The sequence below is a fragment of the Carcharhinus amblyrhynchos genome, chromosome 15, assembly GCF_965287045.1.
Source record: "Carcharhinus amblyrhynchos chromosome 15, sCarAmb.v2.hapA, whole genome shotgun sequence".
Taxonomy (NCBI): Eukaryota; Metazoa; Chordata; class Chondrichthyes; order Carcharhiniformes; family Carcharhinidae; genus Carcharhinus; species Carcharhinus amblyrhynchos.
In genome coordinates, this window is record NC_137338.1 from 56,304,861 (window position 1) to 56,328,787 (window position 23,927).

Consider the following 23,927-nt stretch of genomic DNA (forward strand, 5'->3'; position numbering starts at 1 on the left):
TAGTGCACTGCAGGTTTTGATTCATGTGCTAAGTAAACATCATGGAAAAACGCAGAAGTGAAGTGTGTGATGGATGTTTACCTCCATTACACCAGGAAAAGTGTCAGCAGTATGAGTGATGTGTTTAGCACTCAAACGCAATGAGGCAGCCCTTTGGGATTTGCTTTCCATTATCAAAAGCATTCCTCACATGGAATCCCAAGTGCTTTCCACTGTTATCTTTCTGTCATTATGCTGGTCCATGCTGATTACCTTTGATAATAACTGGTTCAAACTTCTGCAGCAGTCTAACAGCCATTAACTGGTGAACATAGCAGGCAAGGCAGTGGCAGAAAGATTGTTTCTAACTGCAGAAGAGATCTGGTTTGGGCATGAACCTCAATTAATTTCAATCTAGCCTGGTATGTGGCAGATTATGGCAAAATGTCCTGCATGATAGTTGTAAGGTATAGTCTTATATCTGTAAACCTTCTTCATCTCCCCAAAAGGTTTGGCAATGCAGAGGCAGATAGTCACTCAGTGGTGATGTCACTTGCTTAGTGTAGTCCAGAGGTCCAGACTAATGTTGTGGGGACGCAGGTTCAAATACCATTATGGCCACTGTATAAAATCAATTAATTAATATATCTGGAATTGAAAGCTAGCCTCAGTAATGGTGACCATGAAACTATCATTGGTTGTCATAAAAACATACCTTGGTTCACTAATTTCCTTTAGTGTCCTTACGTGGCCTAGTCTCTGACTCTAGGTCCATAGCAATGTGGTTGACTCTGAATGTTCTCTGAAATGGCCTTGCCGACTACTCAGTTGTCCAAAACCATTGCAGAAAAATCAAAAAGGATTAAAACCCGACAGACCACTCAGCATCGACATAGACACCAGAAATAACAATGGTACACCTGTGACCCTGCAAAGTCCTCCCTAACATCTGGAGTTGTGCCAAACTTTGGAGAGTTGTCTCACAGAGTAATCAAATATAGCCTGACATTGTCATATCCATTGAATCATAATTTACAGCCAATATTCTAGACTCCTCCATCACCAAATGTGTAGGTATCTGTGTTGGTATGACATGATACAACGAGCAGAGATAGTGAGCAATGGATGGGCAGAATGGTATGTTGTTGGGAGGAAGTTTTTCTGGCTGTGCTTAACGTTGACTGCAGACTCCATGAAATCTCATGGCATCAGAAAAAACATAGGCAAAGAAACCTGGTTGCCACCTACCACCAGCCCTCAGCTTCTAAATCAGTACCCCCCTAAGTTGAACACCACTTAAAAGGAGGACGGAGGCTGACAAGCGAATAGCGTGTACTCAAGGTGGGGACTTCAATACCTTCACCAAGATTGGCTTAGTAATCACACTACTGACTGAGCTGGTTGCACCCTGAAGGATATATTTGCTAGACTGGGCCTGCGGTGTGCAGCGAGGGACAGCCATCCAGACATTGTTCTCGTACATGTTGGAGATGCATGTGCCTATAACAGGATTGGTGTAAGGGATCACTGCATTGTTTTTGTAGAGATGAGACTTCACACTGAGCAGCATGGTAGCACAGTGGTTAGCAGTGCTATTTCACAGTTCCAGAGATCTGGGTTTGAACCCTGGCTCAGGTCACTGTCTGTGTGGAGTTTGCGCATTCTCCCTGCGTCTGTGTGGGTTTCCTCTGGATACTCCAGTTTCCTCCCACAATCCAAAGATGTGCAGGCTAGGTTAAATGGCCATTCTAAAAACAAAATTGCCCCCTAATGTCCCAGGATGCATAGGTTAGCGGGATTAGTGAGTAAATATGTAAGGATATGGGGATGGAGCCTGGATGGGATTGTGGTCAGTGCAGACTCGATGGGCTAAATGGCCTCTTTCTGCACTGTAGGATTCTATGATTGTATGAAGATACTATTCAATGTTTTGTACTGCATTATCACTGTGTTAAATGGGATAGATTCTATACAAATCTAGCATCCCTGAGATATTAGATGTATAGGGTGTTGGTGAGAGCACATCTGGGGTATTGTGTTCAGTCTTGGTCTCCTCATTTGAGGAAGGATGTTGTGGCATTGGAGGCAGTTCAGAGGAGGCTCACCAGATTGATTCTGGGAATGAAAGGGTTGATGTGTGAGGAGAGACTAAACAGTTTGGGCTTAAATTTGCTGGAGTTTAGAAGAATGTGAGAGGATCTCATCAAGCTATATAAACTTTGAAAAGAGATTGATAAAGTAAATATTAACTAAATGTTTCCTCTTATGGGACAATCTAGAACAAGAGGTCACAGGTATAAGTTGAGAGGTGGTAGATTTAAAACTGCGATGGGGAGGAGGGTGGTGAATTTGTGAAACTCACTTCCCCACAGTGCAGTGGAGTCTGAATCATTGAGTGGTTTCAAGAAGGGGATAGATATATTTCTAATAAAAAAGAATATCAGGGGATATGGGGAACAGGTGGGGAGGTGGATTTGAGGCCAGGCAGGCATCAGCCAGAATTTGGTTGAATGAGCAGAGCAGGCTTGAAGGGCTGAATTTGTCTACTTCTGCTCGTAATTCCTAAATTCTTGTATTCCTATGCTGTGGGCCATCAGTAGCAGCATAATTGTACACAACCCCAATCTGTAATCTCATTTTCTGGTTATAAGGTGATAAAGACCTGAACATTCAAGCATATTTGATACTTTTGAGGAACGGGAATAAAGAAAAAAAGTTAAGAAGTTTTCTTAATAAAGGTTGAAGTCAGTAGAATAGTGAACAATTTGTTTGAAAGATCAAAATGTAGAATTTGTTTGAGTGCAGATACAGAATAGCATATAAAGAATTTACTAGTTGGAGTAGTTTAAGGGTCCATGAACAATAGCTAAGCTGTAAGGCAGAATATAAAATTAGAGAAAATATGGGCTTGTAAGAAAGGTACTGCTATAATCATAGGCAATTTTGATCTTCATGTAGATTGGAAAAGTTAAAATTGGCAATGATAACTCAATGTGATTTCTTAGATTGTAATTGGAATAGTTCTGAGAGCAAACTGATCTGAAGTTAATCAGGGAGCAATCTGTTTGTGCCTGTGTAATGAGGCAGGAATATTTACTTGTAAGGATAGTAAAGGATCCTTTGGGCAAGAGTGATCAGAACATGATATAATTTTACATTCAGTTTGAAGGTGAGAAATATGGGTCTAAAACTGTTGTCTTAAAAGTAAATCAAGGAAATTACAATGGTATGAAAATAGAGTTGACCAGTGGGATGGGAAAATAGGTTAAAAGAAAACAGCACAAAGGTGGTTTCTAAGACAGAGCTGTTCATGGACCTTTAAACTGCTCCAACCAATAGATGTAGTGTATTTAGATTTCCAAATACATTTAATAAGGTGCCATGTAAAAGGTTAATAAGGAGCTGTTCATGGATTTGGGGAGCTATATTAGCACAGGTAGAGGATTGGCTAACTATTGTGGTAGATTTTTACACACTAAACACAGGAGACAAAGGTACAGATTATAATCATTTATTCAAGCATACAAGCATGCAGGGACAGCCCTGCCTTAGAAACCACCAATGTAGCATTCACACCAGGTCACATATTTCCACTATATTTATACACTGTTAATCACATATGCAGAACTTGATTTTTCCCTATCTTCCCAGAGGTTGCACTTAATTTGTTTTGAATCAGTTCAGGCCCTTGAGTGATACAAAGTTCATCAGACAACTTATGCTTCTGATATGGGAACTTATGTCATGTCAGGATCACTAGGGTATAATTATGGAATCATAAAATTCCTACAGTGCAGAAGGAGGCTATTTGGCCCATTGAGTCTGCACCGATCACAATCCTAACTAGGCCCTATTCCCATAACCTCACATATTTAAACTTGGGCCAATCAACCTAACCTGCATATCTTTGGATGGTGGGAGGAAACTGGAGCATCCGAAGGAAACCCACGTAAACATGAGGAGAATGTGCAAGCTCCACACAGACAGTGACCCGAGGCCTGAATTGAACCCGGGTCTCTGGCATTGTGAGGCAGCAGTGCTAACCACTATGCCACCGTGCCGCCCGTGATAAGAATTTGACTACCATGTATTCTTGCTCCAATTTTCACGAAGCTATTCATTTCCCCTAACACTAACCAACAGGGAACAGAGAGCAGAAATCAATGAGTCATTTTCAAATTGGCAAACTGTAACTAATGGACGGCCAGCGGGATCAGTGCCGGAGCATTAACTATTTATGATCTATATAAATGTCATGGATGAAGGGACTGACTGTTGTAGCCAGATTTGCTGACAATATAAAGATAGATTGGAAGAAAATTATGAATATTATCCAAAGTTCTGGGCAGTTGGATGGCAGTGGGCAGGCTGTTCATTAAAAACTTTTTACAAAGGCATGAAGGAAGGGGGTTACTATCTTCAGGATGCCCTTTACACAATGCCCCCTTCTGGCTATCTGTCTGCTTGCCTAAACTCACATACTCCACCTCTTCTCTAAACTAACCAAGCACTCTCCACCCTGTAGCCAAGACTTACCTTGGAAGTCCAGCTGGTTAGCCCACCTAGAGCATGTTATAGCTGTGGGACAGTATGGAATGGAACAGTTTGGTTCTACACTGATGTTGCTTCGGGGAAAGGGGTAAGAAAACATCTGGACAGCCAAAAGAGTCTGTGAAGGGATATAGGAAGATTAAGTGACTGGACAAAAAAAAAGGCAGATAGATTATAAAGTGGGAAAATGTGAGGTTGTACACTTTGACAGGAAGAGCAAAAAAAGTGGAATATTATTTAAATTAAGAAACTGTAGGATGCTGTGGTACAGAGGGATCTGGGGGTCCTTATACATCAGTCACTAAAAGTTAGTATACAGATGCAGCAGGCGCCAGACAGTGTTATTATCAATGGACTAGGAAGCCAGAGACCCAGGGTAATGCTCAGGGGACATGGGTTTGAATCTCACCATGGCAAATTGGTGAAATTTGAATTCAATAAAAAAATTTGGAATTAGAAGTGGAATGATGACCTTGAAACCATTGTCGGTTGTTATATGAACCCATCTAGTTCATTAATGTCCTTTAGGGAAGGAAATCTGCCGTCCTTACGTGATCTGGTCTACATTTGACTCCAGATCTACAGCAATATAGTTGACTCTCATCTGTCCTCAGAGGTGGATAATAAATGCTGGCCCAGCTGGCAATGCCCACATCCCAGGAAGGAAAGAAAGAAAACAAGTAATTAGGAAGGCAAACAGAATGTTGGCTTTTGTTGTAAGAGGGATAGAGTATAAAAGCAGGGAGATCTTTGTACAGGTCATTGACAGGACCACATCTAGCACACTGTGTCCAGTTTTGGTCTGCTTAAGTTAAGGAGAAAAGTACTTAAATACTTACATTGGAAGAAGTTCCAAGAAAATTCACTTGGCTGATTCTTGGGATGAAGTGGTTGTGTTGTGAGGAAAGATTGAGAAGTTGGGCCTATATTCATTGAAGTTTAGAAGACTGCGAGGTGATGTTATTAAAAGATATAAGATCCTGAGGGGGTTTAACAGGGAGGTTGCTGAGAGGAATTTTCCCCTTGCAAGACAGGCTAGAACTAAGGGGTATAGTTTAAAAATAAGGGGTCCCTGATTTCAAACAGACATGAGGGTGTCTCTCTCTCTCTATCTCACACACAGAGTGGTTTGCCTTCAAAATTCTCTTTCACAGAGATGATTAAATATATTCTGGATGTTGCTGGATGATTAAATATATTCAAGGGTGATTTTTGATGATAGGTAGGTGAGAAGATGGAATTAAGGCCACCATCTGATCACAATGAATGGTGCAACAAGCTCGAGGGGCCAGATGACCTGTTCCTTATGATCTTATCATTTTAGGAATGCCATCAAACCAAGGCATCAACCCTGGTTCAATGAAGATTGTAGGGGAGTATACCAGAAGCAGCACCAGAAATAGCAAAAATGAGGTGTCAACCTGGTGACACTACAACACAGGAACACATGCATTCTAAACAGCAGAAACTGCTTGTGATATATAGTCTTAAACAATCCCACAGCCGGTGAATCAAACCTAAGCTCTGTAGTCCTACCACATCCAGCCATGAATGATGGTGAACTATTAAACAATTACCTGGAGGAGGAGGTTCCACAAATATCCCCAATCATCAATGATGAGGGAACTCAGGACATTAGCATTTACAACCACCTTAAGTCAGAAATGTTGAGTGGATGATTCATGAGGTCCCCAGCATCCAGCATCACATATGCCAGTCTTCAGCCAACTTGGTTCACTCCATATGCTATCAAAAAGTGACTGAGGGTATGCATACTGCAAAAGCTCTGATAACATTGTGATGGTAGTCATGAAGATTTCTGCTCTAGAATTATTATAACATGGGCATCTACCTGACAATGTGAAAAATTGCCCATGTATATCCTGTCCACAAAAGACAGGACAAATGCAGTCCAATCCAACCAAACAACATCCCTTCAATCTACTCTCAATAATCAGAAAATTGATAGCAGTTGTCATCGACAGCATAACCCAACGGCACTTACTTGGCAATAACCTGCTCATAATCACTCAGTTCAAGTTCCACGTGGGCCCTTTGCTCCTGATTCATAAAGCTCTGTTCAAACATGGGCAAAAGAGCTAAACTCTGGAAGTAAGATGAGAGTGACTGCCCTTGATACCAAGGCAACATTTGGCTGAGTATGGGGAAAACCCTCCATTGGTTCAAGTCGTACCTGACACAAAGGAAGATGGTTGTGGTGGTTGGAGGTCAATCATCTTAGCTCCAGGACATCATTGCGAGAGTCCTGAGGGTGGTACCTAAGGTCCAACTATCTTCAGTTGCTTCAACAATGAATGTCCCACCATCATAAGGTCAGAAGTGGGGATGTTTGCTGATGACTGTAGAATGTTCAGCATCATTTGAGACTCCTTAGATACCAAAGTAGTCTGTGTCCATATGGAACAAAGCTGGGCAATATTTAGGCTTGGGCTGATAAGTTACAAGTAACATTCACGCTACACAAGTGCCAGATAATGACCATCTCCATCAATGGAGAAGCTAATTATCTCGCCTTGCCATTCAATGGCATTATCTTCACTGAATCCCCCTTGATCAACATCCTTGGGGTTACTACTGCTAAACTGGATCAGCCACACAACTATAGTGGCAAAAGAGCAGATCAGTGGCTGGGAGTTCTGCAGTGAGTAACTCACCCCCTGAGTTGCCAAAGCCTATCCACTATTACCAGACACAGATCGGGAGTGTGATGGAATACTCACCACTTGCTTGTATAAGCGCAGTTCCAGCAACACGCAAGAGGCTTGACACTATCCAGGACAAAGCAACCCCCTAGATCTGCAGCCCATCCATCACCTTCAACATTCACTCCCTCCACCACTGATGCACAGTGGTGGCAGAGTGTATCATCTACAAGATACATTGCAGCAACTCACCAATTCTGCTTTACAAGCACCTTTCAAACCTATAATGTCTAGCTCCTCGAGGGGCAACTAATGCATGGGAACACCTCAACTCGCAAGTCCCTCACTTTGCCAATGATATCCTGTGAATGTATCAGAAAAAAATCTGCAGTTGTTCTCCCTTTTAGATCCATTGAAGGAAGTGATCATTTAACATGTATTTGAATTCATTATATAAGAATTGGATTGTGTTTGAATAGCAGGAATAGCAGGAAGTACAATCACTATTTTAATATTTTCCATCACTCCCACTGTCACTTCTCCAGTCTTGATTGGACTACCTAGCCTTATCTTACACAGGGGAACAGTACTACTCTCCATTTATTTCACAGATTACCACTCTGTCGGAAATATTTCAGGAGTGCAAATATTTTTATCTCTTATTACTAGCAACAGACAAGCTCCCATATCTCTCAATATTTAATTTCTTTACCTACTCCCCTGTTCTACCCAAGTAAGTCTTTGAAAAGATTGGGTGCTATCTTACCATCCAGTCAATGTCTAGGATATGCACTCTCCCATCAGCTCCTCGACTCCTCTTGAGATTTCCTTCACTGTTTGAACATCCTTGATTGAGCATCTTTTATCACATCCTTTTTCCCAGTGCCTTTCTTAAGCTACCAGCACTGTGCCTTTGTGTGTCCCACCTTTTTACAGTGAAAACACCTGAGGTGGTTAACTGTTCCCGGTGTGATCATAGAAGGATCTCCTTCTTTCCCAACTTCTGCTCCTCATGGAATGAAATTGCTGTCAAAAGCCATTTCAATTTATGCACAATATGTATTCATCGGCCATCTCTGCAGCTCTTCTCGCTGTTTCAACTTTCTGTTCCTCAATATCAGTTGAGTCACTTCTGGAAGTGAGTTTTTAAACTCCTCCAGCAAAATAATATCTCTAATAGCCTCACATGTCTTTTCTATCTTTAATGCTGTCACCCATTTATTGAAGTTGCTCTGCTTAATTCTTTCAAACTCGATATATATCTGACCTGGTTCCTTCCTTACATTTTTGAACCATTGTCTATATGCTTCTGGTACCAATTTGTGAGCACTCAAAACAGCCTTCTTTATTTCTTCATACTTTCCTGACAGCGCTGCAAACACCTCAGTAGCCCTGCCTACCAACTTGGTCTGAATTAACATCACCCACTCCTCCTCTGGCCATTTCATCTGTGTAGCCAATTTCTCAAAGGAAGTGAAAAAGGCTTCTGCATCTTTTTCATCAAATTTTGGTAATGTTTGGACATATTTATATATAGCCCCACCAGGCGGTTGGTTACACTGAGTTTGCTCACCATCACTTCATCTTGTACTTCTGTCATTTGAAGTCTTTTTGCTTCAAATTCCAACTTCATCTTTTCCAACTCAATCTTTCACTTTCTCTTTTTTTTTCCTTTCTTCTGTTAGGGCCTTCCTCTCTCTTTTTCTAACTCCAGCCCTTTAAGTTCACTTTCTAACTCTAATCAATTTTTTTTTCTAACGCTTGACTGTTTCTCTGATATATCTAAATGGTTGGCTATCTCCGTTACAACTTTAGCTTTCCTATTATCCCTTGTTAAACCCAATTTCTTTGCCAATTCTATAAGTGCCATCCTTTTCTGTCTTTCTAAACTTTCTTGGCAAATTTGGAAAGCATTTTCAACCCCCAGGATTTCTTTCACAATGTTAAGAGCCATTTCCCCACTTTTGATTTAACCGGCTTGTTGTCGGTTAACAGAGCTTCCACTTCTCACTTAAGATTTATTTAAAGATCAAGGACTGTTCAAATCCAGGATCCGAGCCCCCAATCTGTTATTAAGTGAAGGTTAATCCACCCTCTGAGAACTAAGACTTAACCACTCAAAGATGAGTACCTCACTTCATAATCTGCTAAAGTGTGTGAGAAGTAATACAATCTGCTCTTCAGCAACTTATAGTGGTTAAATCAAAATAACTACCTAAAACTCTCTCTGTAAAATCAACAAGTAACACTTTATTTATCCAACTAACAGCGAACAGGTTAACTAAACTACTAACAAACCAAATAAAACACTTCTAATGGAATGCTGTTTAGATAAATACAACTCCCACTTATTAGCAAAAAAAAGAACTTTTAGTCACTCTCAAAATTGCAACTAGGTTTGTCACGTTTAGGAATCTTCTTGTCTTTTCTGTTCTTCTGTCTGGAACTTCTGTCTTCTTCTGCTGTCTTCAATATTGAGATGAGGCTTTTTTGAAAGACATAAAAGCAGCTATGAGAGCCTGCCAGCCTGCCTCTCTTTCTCTTTCTTTCTCTGTCTCTGTGAGAGCTGAACATCTCCACCTATTGAAACCATTAGAGATTCATTAATTTATTAATGGCCAATTAATGACCACTTAAGGGAGTCATCCCATCACCACTGGTATTAACCAGCTACAGGTGGACCCATTGTCCTGCAGTCTGCAGAAGGTAAATCCATGCTGCATCAGGAGCTGTGGATGGTGGGAAGACACCCAGTACCTGATAGAAGGTTTCGACAATAGATAGAGGGAGCCTGCTGGGAACCACTCATGCTCTTGCTTCTTCTGCACCTCTCTCCCAATGACTTCTGTTCCACAAAGCTCTCCCCACATCTGTGGCCTGGGTTGCACTGCCGGCCTCAGATTCCGGTGCCCACCTTTCCAGTGGCAACCAGGTGCCACTGAGCAGAAGAGCTGTCAGCTTCTGATTGGCTAGCAACTCTTGGTAGGCCCTTGGGGTCTTGATTCCAGGGGAAGGACCAGTGGTGGCCTCGCCATTGCTTGATTGGCTTGTGGCTCACTGGATCTTCCCAAAGAGGCAGCACAAGTCTCTCACCAGCTCCCCAGCTGGCGGGCAAGAGCCTCAATATACCTGTGACAGAGTTTGTAGGGCACTTGTGAAAGTCAACTTGTATTTCTTTGAGTTTAGAAGATGAAGAGTGATCGAATCAAGTTGTTTAAAAGAATAGGGTATTTTGAAGAGTAGATACAGAGTAACTATTACCAGTGCTGGGAATTTCAGATCAAATAAATATAATGTTAAAGTTAGAGCGAGAACATTATGGAGTGAAATCAGGAAACAGTTTTTCACAGAAAGCATAGTTGAAACAGAGTTAGACAGGGTAGATTCAGATAGAATGTTCCCAATGGTGAGGGAGTACCGAACTAGTGGTCATAGTTTGAGAATAAGGAATAAATCTTTTAGAACTGAGGTGAGGAGAAATTTTTTCACCCAGAGGGTGATGAATGTGTGGAATTCACTACCATGGAATGTAGCTGAGGTTTAAATGTTGACTGATTTCAAGAAAAATATTCAATTTAGCTTTAAGGGCTAAAGGGATCAAGGGATATGGGGGAAAGGTGGGGGTCAGGATATTGAATTTGATGATTATCCATGATCAAAATGAATGGCAGGGCAAGCTCGAGGGGCCAAATGGCCTACTCCTGCTGCTATTTTGGATCTCTCTCTCTAAAAGGTTGTAGATGTGAAGTCAACTGAAGTTTAAAACAAGTAAATTTAAATTAGTAAAGATAATCAAGGAATGTGGTTCATAGGCACTGAAACAAAATTGAGGTTATCAATTACCATGATCCAGATGAATGGCAGAACAGGTTTGAAGGGCTGAATGGCCTATTATGGGTCGATGCTCCTATAATTTATATAAATTATGGATGCAAAGTTTTTATTACTTGCGTGAGGAAAGAAGTAAGATTGATAGATACCCTCAGTGTAACATCATGCCAGAAATAAATCAAAATAACTTAATATCAAAATGTAGTTCCTAAATCCTGGAACTCCCTCCTTAGCAGTAAAGTGAGCGTACCTGTACTACACAGCCTGCAATATTTAAGAAGGTAACTTGCTTTCGAGAACAGTTAAGGACAGGCAGTAAGTGCTGGCATAGTCATGACAGCCACATCCCGTGAAAATAATTTTAAAATACATGAAAATTGTTCCAGATATGAGTTGTAAACAGCTTTAAATATGAGGTGGAGATACCAGCATTAGACTGGGGTGGGTGGGCACAGTAAGAAGTTTCACACACCAGGTTAAAGTCCAACAGGTTTATTTGGAATCACGAGCTTTCAGAGCACTGCTCCTTCATCAGGAGAACAGCGACCATTGCACCAACAACCCTGCCATGGCAACCTCTGCAAGATGTATTGGATCATCGACATGGATACCATCATCAGATGTGAGAAAAGCACCCACCAGGTACACAGTGCATACTCATGTGACTCGGCCAACATTGTCTACCTCATACACTACAGGAAATGATGTCCCAAGATGCGGTACATTGGCGAGACCATGCAGATTCTACGACAATGGATGAACAGATACCGTGAGACAGTCACCAGGCAGGAGTGTTCCCTTCCAGTCGGGGAACACTTCAGCAACCAAGGGCATTCAGCCTCTGATCTTCGGGTAAGTGTTCTCCAAGGCACACAACAATGCAGAAGCACCGAGCAGAAATTGATAGCCAAGTTCCGCACACATGAGGACGGCCTGAACCGGGATCCTGGGTTCATGTTGCACTATATGTAACCCCCACCATTTGGCCTAGGCTTGCTAAACCCTACTAACTGTTCTGGCTTGAGACAATTCACATCTCTTCAACCTGATTATCCCGCTCTCCACTCACATTGTCTATACCTGTAAAGACTTGATTACTTGAAGACTCACATTTCAATCATTATCTTGCAATTGGAAAAAAATGTCCACTCTCCTGATGAAGGAACATTGCTCTGAAAGCTTAAGATTCCAAATAAACCTGTTGGACTTTAACCTTGTGTTGTGAGATAACTTTAAATATAACAATACTACATTGCATTTTTCCCAACTGTTCATGAGAAATAAAGAATAGTTCCTATTAAAAAATCAAATAATTTAAATCTGTAGATTTTTTTGTAAGTTTCATTGTGTGAATGCAATAGTTACACACTATATTATCTATTGATACATTAGTTTATATGTACAGTACTTTTCTGAGGAGGGATTTAAGTGTTTGATTTCATGGTACAATATTTATGTGAACAGATATGTTATTCAGATGTTTGCTCGTGCAAGTAAATTAAAGTGGGACACAGGTCAGCACATGTTAGGGATGTGATAATTTGCCAAGATAAAAACCAAAGCGGCACAGTAAAGTTGGAGCTAGCAACTGCATTACTTACCTTTAACAACCTTAATAATACTTAGTTCCAAATTATTGGGCACAGTGGAGGTGGAAAAATACATTTTTTGGATAATCCACAGAAAAACCTTTATGCCTAGACAACATTAAATGGCAGGAATCTCTCCCAGTGAAATAAGTCTTGTGTGTCTTGTTATAGTGTCATACTGCACACCACAAATTGTTAATGCTGTCATTGTTTTATTTGATGATTGCTTTACAGATCCTGGTGTGGCACACGCGGACTGAAAAACCTATTCTAACAAATGAAGGAAAAAATGGATTCACTGATCCTAGACTTGAGGTGTGAACTACACTGAGATGGGAGGCATTTTCTGTAAGTGTCATTTTATTGCAGCGGACTCACCAGTTAATGTTTAGCTATTTTTCTAACAAACGTACCCTTTTGGTCTATCTGGCTATTTATCTATTCCCAGATAGACCAAAAGAGAACATTTGTTAGGAAAATATGGTAAGGGACAATCCTGAACAAAATATTGTTAAGTCTGAATTCATCATGTACTTAAAGAGGTTAAACCAAATGTATTAGGATTTTTATTAATGCACAGATTAGAACCATTGTGAATTCAAAGGAGCATTAAATCAAGCTTAACATTAACTACTTTTGGATATGCATTCTTAACATGCCCAAATGAGATATGAATGGGCACAATTGAGCATTTTTCACTTCATCAAGATGAATTAAATACAGTCAGAGCATTGCCTGGAGGTCATTACGGTAACAGAGCTGAACACTTGAACTCTTGATTTCAATTTACTTTGCAGAGTGGCAGACATTGGAACTGACTCTGTTCCCCAAATAAGTCTATGTCTTTGATCACATATTCACCTCTGACTACCCTTCCTCCCTGCCACTGATATGCCTATTACCTATTCCTACCCAGTGTAACTCTCCACTAGCTCCCAAGGAGCTTTTGAATTGACTGGCACTTATGCATAATTTTCTCTCTATTCATAACCAGGAGACTAAATTGAGAAGTGCTATTGAGAGGCAAGGCCAGCTTAATTTTTCTACAGATCATGGACCATTTAGCAACTGTTGGTGAGGCTGGAATCACTTCACCTCCCAATGACGCCTCCCAAGGGATAAGTACTGTTCACTATTCAGTCACATGAGGGGACAAGGAATGTGAGCATTGAGATGTGAGGTTGGAGGGGAGAATACACTGTCTGCACAGCAGGCAAGCATTCTCAGAATCCTAGCTACTCAGCAACACTGCCTGAATGCCAGGGAAAACCAGACACTTGACAATGACCCAATTCCTGAATGGTACAGAGAATGTGAAGTGAGTTTTATCCCGGATGGCTCCTTTTGGGTTAACTCTCTTCAACCCACTGGAATGTGGATCTAAATCCAGCCCATATACTCAGGATGAAATTTCAATCTCAATTTGTTCGTGAATCAGGTCCAGAAACTTACCTCCATGCCAGTATTGGCATGAAAGTAGTTCTCTGAGCGAATAGCTCCACTAAGTGAAATAGAGATTTTTAGGAATGATTGATGTGAAGTTGAGGTGAGAATATATCATTGTGATGCTGTGAAGGAACCTCTCTTCCCCAGCTCATTCTGACATTGGGTATGATAAATTGAAAAATGTTCCATTCACTCATCCGATAGCCATCCATCATCTTGAAGAATACACAATTTAACTCCCTTTTAAAATATAGATTTCAAAGAAGCTGATATTTATCTGCTTTTGAATGAATACCATTGATTAGCTGGCAAGTCTATAATGAGGTATGAAATGCCAGTAACTGTCTGTTTATAAAGATTGATTGGAAGGTTTTTATTAAAATTAAAGTTTATTTAGTCGTCACAAGTAACCTTACATTTACACTGTAATTAAGTTACTGGGAAAATCCCCTAGTCACCACACTCTGGTGCCTGTTCAGGTACACTAAGGGAGAATTTAGCATGGTCAATTCGCCTGATGTGTACACTTTTGGATGTAGGAGGAAACCAGAGCACCCAGAGGAAACCCACGCAGATACGGGGAGAATGTGCATACTGCACACAGATAGTGACCCAAGCTGGGAATCGAACCCAGGTCCCTGGTGCTGTGAGGCAGCAGTGCTAACTACTGCTATTGTGCCGTCCCTGGGCGAGGATGCGACATGTCACATCATGGGATGTGGGCACCACTGGCAAACCTGGCATTTGTTTTCCATAGCCAGTTGGCCTTAAGCAGGTGGTGGTGAGCCACCTTCTTGAACGACTGTGTCCACATTATATAGGAATACACAAAGCGCTGTTAGGGAGGAAGTTACAAGATTTTGATCCTACAACAGTGCAGGAATGGCAGTATAATTCCAAGACAAGGTGGTGTGTTGCTTGGAGGGAAACTTGTAAGTGAAGGTTTTCCCATACATTATTAGGGAGAGTCAATATGGGTTTGTGTGTGGTAGGTCATGTTTGACCAATCTAATAGAGTTTTTCGAGAGGGTCACCAGGAAAGTGGATGAAGGGAAGGCGGTGGATGTTGTCTACTTGGATTTCAGCAAGGCCTTTGACAACGTCCCTCATGGGAAGTTAGTTAGGAAGATTCAGTCGCTAGGTATAGATAGGGAGGTTGTAAATTGGATTAGACACTGGCTCAATGGCAGAAGCCAGAGAGTGGTTGCAGAGGATTGCTTCTCTGAGTGGAGGCCTGTGACTAGTGGAGTGCCGCAGGGATTGGTGTTGGGTCCATTGTTGTTTGTCATCTGTATCAATGATCTGGATGATAATGTGGTAAATTGGATCAGCAAATTTGCTGATGATATAAAGATTGGAGGTGTAGTGGACAGTGAGGAAGGTTTTCAAAGCTTGCAGAGGGACTTGGACCAACTAGAAAAATGGGCTGAAAAATGGCAAATGGAATTTAACGCAGACAAGTGTGAGGTATTGCTCTTTGGAAGGACAAACCAAAGTAGAACGTACAGGGTAAATGGTAGGACTCTGAAGAGTGCAGTTGAACAGAGGGATCTGGGAATACAGGTATAGAATTCCCTAAAAGTGACGTCACAGGTGGAGAGGGTTGGAAAGTGTGCTTTTGGTACATTGGCCTTTATAAATTGGAATATCAATTATAAAAGTTGGAGTGTTATGGTAAGGCTATATAGTCATGATGTGGATATGCCGGCGTTGGACTGGGGTAAACACAGTAAAAAGTCTGACAACACCAGGTTTTAGTCCAACTGATTTATTTGATAGTAAACTCACAAGCTTTCGAGGGGACTCCCTCATCGTCAGGGAGTCTTCTTCCTGATGAAGAGGGAGTCCCCTCGAAAGCTTGTGAGTTTACTATCAAATAAATCGGTTGGACTAAAACCTGGTGTTGTCAGACTTTTTACTAAGGCTATATAGGGCATTGGTGAGGCCGAATTTAGAGTGTTGTGTACAGTTTTGGTCACCTAGTTACAGGAAGGATGCAAATAAGGTTGAAAGAGTTCAGGGAAGGTTCACGAGGATGTTGCTGGGACTTGAGAAGCTGAGTTACAGAGAGAGATTGAATAGGTTAGGACTTTATTCCCTGGAGCGTAGAAGAATGAGGGGAGATTTGATAGAGGTGTATAAGATTTTGATGGGTATAGAGTGAATGCAAGCAGGCTTTTGCCACTGAGGCTAGGGAAGGAAACAACCAGAGGGCATGGGTTAAGGGTGAAAGTAGAAAAGTTGAAAGGGAATATTAGGGGGGGCTTCTTCACGCAGAGAGTGGTGGGAGTGTGGAATGAGCTGCTGGATAAAGTGGTAAATGCGGGGTCACTTTTAACATTTAAGAAAAACTTGGACGGGTTCATGGATGAGAGGGGTATGGAGGGATATGGTTCAAGTGCAGGTCAGTGTCACTAGGCAAAAAATGGTTCGGCACAGACAAGAAGGGCCAAAAGGCCTGTTTCTGACCTGTAATTTTCTATGGTTCTATTTGCTGCTCCTGTTCTTCTGAGAGCAAGGATTTGGAAGGTGCTGTTGAAGGAGACAAATTACTGCAGGGATGCCTGGTGCACACAGCTGTCCCTGATGGACTGTGGCAGAGGGAATGGATGTTTGAGATGGAAAATAAGGTATCAATCAAGCAGAACACTTTGTCCTTGATAGTGTAGAACCTTTTGTGTGTAGTTGAAAGTGCACTCATTTCAGGCAAGGGGAGAGTATTCCATCACACTCCTGACTTGTAAATGGTGGAAAGGTTTTGGAGAGTCAGGAGGAGAGATATTCACTTTAGAATTCCCAGCCACTAATCTACTCATTTAGTCCAGTTATACGTCTCATCAATAGTAAGTCACAGGATATTCGTAGGCATTTCAACAATAATAATGTCATTGAATGTCAATGGGAGAGGGTTTCCTCATGTTGGAGATGGCACTTTTTTACTGCGATTACCGCTTGCCACTTGTTAAGCCAAGGCTGAATTCTAATTGGGTCTTGCGCATGTGGATCTAGATTACTTCAGTATCTGAAGAGTTGCGAATGGTATTGGACACTGTACAGTGAACATCCCCATTACTGTGCTTATGATGGAGTAAAGGCCTTTGATGAGATAGCTGAAGATGATCGGGCCTAGAGCACTAACCTGAGGCATATCTGCAGTGATGACTTGGAACAGAGATAATTGGCTGAGATAAGTGCCATGTGAAAGTGTTCAGTGAAACTTCATTATTTTCATGCAATAAAATAAATCATATCAAAACTAATTATTGTCCCAATTACTGTTGTGGCTCTATTGCCTCCCAGAGAAATTTCATTGTTGTTTCTGACACTCTCTCTTCAGTTATACTGATATACAGATGTAGTTATATTGTGTTTTGTAACACTCTTTAAATAGATGCCAGTTATACTGATGTACTTTTATTGTGTTCTGAAACTTTCTAAAAGATGCCAGTTATACTGATATACAGATGTAGTTACATTGTGTTCTATTACACTCTGTAAATAGATTTGATTTGATTCGATTTGATTTGATTTATTATTGTCACATGTATTAACATACAGTGAAAAGTATTGTTTCTTGCACGCTATATAGACAAAACATACCGTTCATAGAGAAGGAATGTAGTGTTACAGTCATAGCTAGACTGCAGAGAAAGATCAACTTAACGCGAGGTAAGTCCATTCAAAAGTCAGACAGCAGCAGGAAAGAAGCTGTTCTTGAGTTGGTTGGTATATGACCTCAGAGATTTGTACCTTTTTCCTGAATGAAGAGGATGGAAGAGAGAATGTCCAGGGTGCATGGGGTCCTTAATTATGCTGGCTGCTTTGTCGAGGCAGCAGGAAGTGTAGTCAATCGATGGGAGGTTGGTTTGCATGATAGATTGGGCTACATTCATGACCTTTTGTAGTTCCTTGTAGTCTTGGGCAGAGCAGGAGCCATACCAAGCTGAGATACAATCAGAAAGTATACCTTCTATAGTGTATCCGTAAACGTTGGTGAGAGTCATAGCTGACATGCCAAATTTCCTTAGTCTTCTGAGAAAATAGAGGCATTGGTAGGCTTTCTTAACTATAGTGTCAGCATGGGGGAGCAGGACAGGTTGTTGGTGATCTGGATACCTAAAAACTTGAAGCTCTCGACCCTTTCTACTTTGTTCCCATTGATGTCGACAGGAACGTGTTCTCCTTTACGCTTCCTGAAGTCGATGACAATCTTATTCATTTTGTTGACATTGAGGGAGAGTTTATTGTTGCCACATCAGTTCACCAGATTTTTTATCTCATTCCTACATGCTGTCTCGTCATTGTTTGAGATCCGTCCAACTACAATGGTGTGGTCAGAAAACTTGAAAGTTGAATTGGAGGCGAATTTGGCTGCACAGTCATAGGTGTACAAGGAGTATAGTAGTGGGCTGAAAACACAGCCTTTTGGTGCACCGATGTTGAGGATGATAGTGGAGGAGGTGTTGTTGACTATCCTTACTAATTGTGATCTGTGAGTTAGGAGTTCAGGATCCAGTCCCAGAAAGAGGTGCCAAGGCCCAGGCCACGGAGTTTGGAGATGAGTTTCGTGGGAATAATAATGCTGAAGGCTGAGCTGTAGTCAATAAATAGGAGTCCGACGTAGGTGCCCTTGTTATCTTGGTGTTCCAGGGTTGAGCACAGGGCCAGGGAAATGGCATCTGCTGTGGACCTGTTGCAGCAGTAGGCAAATTATAGTACATCCAGGTAGTCCGGTAGGCTGGAATTGATTTATGCCATGACTAACCTTTTGAAGTACTTCACAATGATGGATGTCAGAGCCACCAGCCGATAGTCATTAAGGCACGTTGCTTGGTTTTTCTTAGGCACCTGGATGATGGTCGTCCTCTTGAAGCAGATGTGAGTTATACTGTTATACGGATGTAGTTACATGGTGTTTTGTAACATCCTGTAAATGGATGCCAGTATCCATTTTGAACTGTAGCCAGCAACATAATTTTCTCCAAATTTGGATTTGCACATTCCAGGACTAATACAGAAATTGAACAGTAAACTGGAAAATACATGAAGTACCTACGACATCTCCCATCTTCCATAGCATTGAGGAGAAATGCTATTTTACACAGGCTGAACCATTGTGCCAGATGTTCTACAGATGAAATGATATACAAAAGCAAAACATGGATTGGGGTAAACAGTGCAATACTTACGTGAGAGAATTGGATCGAACCCACAAGAAATGAATGCGTACTTTTTCATTTTTTAAAAATTTTGAAGTTATTGGAATGTGATAATCAGACAGAAATAGGTCATGCATCCTAAGGAGCTTCTTGGATGTAAAATCATTTCTTTTGATGCACTTGCTAATGGCGACACAATGGTGTAATGACTTAGAACTGGAAGCTTCTCCATTATATTCAACTGTTTGCACAAAAACCAACTAATAAAGAGAATTTATACTTCCTTCTGCCAAAATGTTGAGCATTAGCATTTTAAACTTGTTAACAGACCTATCAAAAGGATTTTTTTCTTAATCAACAATGACTGATAATTTGTATTTGCTCCAGGAAATTTTGAAGTAAGCAACATGAAACTAAAATAAATAAAAAATACAAAGATTGATTCATCAGATGAGGTGAATTTTAGTAACTTTGAAGAGAAATGGACACCTCTCCAGAACTTTACTTCTGTCAATCAATGTCTTTTTTTTGTTTTTTTTCAGGCACCTTGTGACAATTCTCTGCCACATGACAGCCACCGTAATAAAGTTTGAAGCCATGGTCCCCTTCTTCATACACTTTAAAGAATTAACCTGTTCTACTAAGTTACTCGTGTTTTCTTTTAAATTATTAAGAACAGCATGAAGCAGATTATTGTCAGACTTTTCCGTGGTTGACTTCTTCAAAATCGAACACTGGGCACCAGTTTGACAAGAATGGAATGTTTTGCCCCAGGATTGAAACTCAGTCTCTATGCTGCTGGTGTGCCTGATCTGAATCTTATTCAAGGAGGTGGGAGTACACTGTTTTGAACCTTATTTTAGGAGGTGGGAGTACACTGTTTTTGCTGTTGAAACTTGATTACACATAATCCACAGTCAGTTATTGAGTGATATACTATCATTCAGAATGTTGTCCTGTGAGATTATGTCATTTGGGCTGAAAGATCTCTCCCCACCCTTCCCCACAAGTTGGCATCCAAAATAATTAAACCTGTGGCTCAATTGAAAGAAGAGCAATCTTCAAAGTCACTTTCAGTCAAATAATGTTCACCTGTCCAGCTAATAATTATAGTGTTGCTGCACAATTGTTGGCACACTCTGCCAAAAAGGACAGAATTGCTTTCAGTGAATTGAGTAATAATGTACTGTTATCAATCAGGGCTTCAAATGTCTTATGACATATCACCTGTCAATCTGAACAGAGTGGAAGCATTATGTTAATGAGGTGACATGAATTTTAATGCACGGATTTTGATGTTGCGATTTCACTGAGGTTTTATTACTGATAAAATATTATGTTTTACATCTTAATCGCAGCAAGTGTAGAATGGAAGGCATTGAAATGACAGAGGGAGATTAAAACAAGGACTTGTAGCCTCATCATTTTTGACGGATTGGCAATGTCATGAAGCACTCAAGAAAAGAAATAGAAGAATGGAATATACAGCCATGACTCTACAATACAGATCTCAGTAACTTATGCAGAGCACTGCTCACACCACAGACAGAATTCTCTCTGCCGGTAGATTAAAGGCATGCAGGGGAATTATTCTGTGAGAGGTACAAAAATCGGTTTTACATCAGTATGAGTTTACAACGGGATCTTCCACAAATACCACCAGAGCGGCTCAGGAATCCTGCTGGAGGCCATATGCTAATGGGAAGCCTGACTGGAATCTGAACATCTCCCCTCCACCTGCCTGATTCTCCATTATGCTATCAGGAAGACACATCAGTCCAGAACATATCTGGGCCAGCGTGGCGTGCTAGAGTTAGGATTCACCTTTAGGGTGTTACTCACATCACAGACATCTGAGGAAAAGATGGTGCTGGAGGCTACACCTATTGAATCCAGCAGGGAAACATGATGCATCGTATGCAGACTGGATCTTCATGCATAGGACACCATTGCATTGGTAAGGATTTGGCAAAGACAGCAGGGGAAGACAGGATTAGGTGTGTATGGGAGAGGAATGGCTTTGGGAGGGGGGATGAAAGAGTTAAGGGAGGTTGATACCTGCTCCTCAAATTTGGTGAGAGCCATCAGGAATGGTCATACATACCCCCACTTCTCCCATTTGTCACGATTGTATCAAAGCTTCTCCTGCTCAAAGAAGAGAGAGTTTCAGAGGAGTTGCATGTTATGTTGGATGGAGCATTGGAATTTGGTTCATTGATCATTCGTCATCAGGTAGCCCACTTCTGTGTGACAGGTCATCAGTGGTGCAAATTGGATAGAAGTGATGTGGACCAGCTCCCTCCAGAGTGCTGAACACATCCATATCAACAAAAGTGAAGGACGTAGATGTAAATTGGTGTGGAATTGTTTTATATCAATGTTTCTCTACCCAAACAGTAACAAATGCTTGGAATAATGTGTCAAACTCGATGTTGGAGGCAAAACATGACAGATTTTCAGAAAGGAGAGGTATTATAATGGGAAACATGAGACCAGAAAAACGTGCTTTCAATGGAATGAACATCCTTTCTCATTCTTTAAGTTACTGTGGAGATATTTGAATTTAAATTGATGAATTGTCGGCTGCAATAAGGCATTCATATTGCCTGAAATGAATCTTTGGCCCTTTCATCTGTTTATAACAATGTAAAATAAATGTACGCCCAGGTACAGGATACTCCCCTGACCTGTATTTCAACAAAGGTCATTAACATAATGTTTCCACTCAGTTCAACAAAACTTTTGAAAGAATAATAATCCTCGACTGTACAAAGCACAACTGCTCTCCATATTTGTACATCAAAATAAGGAGCCACACCTAAACATCATGCTTGGATTTTAAAGGGATGTTGTCTTCACAAACTAAATGTTTGCTGTAGAGATGAAACGTTTTCCATTTCTAACAGCAAGCCATTGATCTGAAGTGTTTCTCTCTCCACAGCTGCTGCATGGCTTATTTTCAGTGTTTTCTAAAATAGAATCAAATTATATACAAGAAATGAAATGAAGAGAGGGAAAGGAGGATTGGACAAATGAGAAAAGAAGGCAGAAAGAAAAGGAAAGCGTTCTTTTCTCATTTAAAAAATTTTGCAAAATTTACTACCAGTAAGAATGTTTATTTCCTATCCGGGAGTTTCATTCATAATTTCTTGAAATCATAGGTTGGTTAAGAGTGAATTGCCGTTTTTCTCAGGCCAACAGCAGAGCCTTGGAGATTAACCAGCAATTTACAATGAATCACGGAAAAGCTTTTCTCTGTTACAAACAGTAACAGATAGCATTAAATTCACCATTACTTTGACAGCAAATTTCAGCGTATTAATCTGGATTTACTGTAATACTTGCATTCATATTTTTCAGTTGTGTCGCACTGTGAGATTTCTAAAAAAGTACAAGATGTAGGATTGGCAATTGGTGCATGAGGCAGCCCATTTAGCTGCAATGTAGCTTGAATGAATAAGTTTGGTTATGAACATGACATACATTTGCTCATAACTCTCAGGTCCAATTTTAACATTATAGTCTATGCCTGATGATTCAGATTCGTGATTGTTTTGCACTAAACTATTTGAATGAAAACATAATTAAGAAACTTAAATAACATAATGAAGGTCTTTCAGAAACACCCCAATCACAGTAAATCTTGTTATTGGTGATATTAAATGAAAGAAGGCTCTTTGATCAACATTGATCAACAACCACACATTTAAATATATGCAGATACAAATTAGGAGTGGGCTCCTTAAACTGCTCTACCATCTGATAAGGTCATGACTGATCTAAAGAGCGATTCTCCCAAAAAAATTCTAAGTGTTGAATTTGTGTAAAAACAGGAGTAAATTCCGCTGGATTTTTCAGCGGGAATTTCAAAATGAACCTCCCACACTCTGTGCACTGCAGAGTGCACTAACGTGAATCATGTGAGAAAACTGCAGGTAGGTCCTAGTCATGCTGGAGAGGCCAGCAGCACCGCACTGAGTGGGCCACTGCACGTACACCCATCTGTCAGCGCATCAGTCGGCTCATGCGGAGTAATCCCACACTGCCAGCGTCCCGAAAACTGGCCAGTTCTATCACTGACCAGTCCCATAAACCCCTCAACACTACCCCTCTGAGTACCACCACTCCCACCCTCCGGAATTGTCCAGGCCAGTTTCGACCACCGCCCCCCCCCAACTCCCGCCGCTGGCCTGCCTTGATCTCCCCCACCCCACCCTCTCTAATCTGCGCAGTCCTGACCTCCCACTCCTCCTGCAGCCCTGGCTCCCCACTGGCAGGCTGACCCACCTCACCCTCCACACCCCGCAGCCCGATCCCCTCAGCAGGACCCCCCCCCCACCCCCCCCCCCCACCCCCTCCCTCCCCAGATAGTCAGCCCGATCACTGGCTTCCCTCCCTTTGTCACCCAGCTGGACCGTAGAGTGGCAGGGGAACCACCTCTCCCCACCCCACATTCACCGATCTCCCCCCAGAGGCCCTGCTTCTCATTAGGCTTTGCCCCCATTTGGTATTGCCGGATGTGTAGTGCCAAAGTGCCCCCATGCATTGCTACTTTGTCCATTGGGTAGTGCCACTCCTGACCACCCCCCCACAACTCCCCCCACAGATCCAACACCTCCACTGGCAGGCTGACCCACCTCCCCACCCCGCAGCCCCGATCCCCTCGGGGATCCTAGGCTGGCACTGCCAACGTGGCAATTTGCAGGATG

General features: G+C 41.5%; 1 protein-coding gene across 2 annotated transcripts in view; it reads left to right on the top strand.

Annotated features, from left to right (window-relative positions):
• Nucleotides 1–23,360, top strand: part of LOC145353327 (galactosylgalactosylxylosylprotein 3-beta-glucuronosyltransferase 1-like) — a 114,612-nt gene extending 91,252 nt beyond the window's left edge. Inside the window, exons 5-7 of one of the 2 annotated variants that reach the window (XR_013888683.1) lie at nt 12,848–12,961; nt 19,761–20,049; nt 20,577–23,360. Coding sequence is in view for 1 of the 2 variants with exons in the window: in XM_080203979.1 (XP_080060105.1) it covers nt 12,848–12,934 (87 nt within the window). In the remaining variant the exon portion in view is untranslated. Of the gene's footprint in view, nt 1–12,847; nt 12,962–19,760 lie in introns of both variants that reach the window. The other variant, XM_080203979.1, reaches the window with a different exon arrangement.
• The last annotated feature ends 567 nt before the right edge of the window (nt 23,361–23,927 follow it).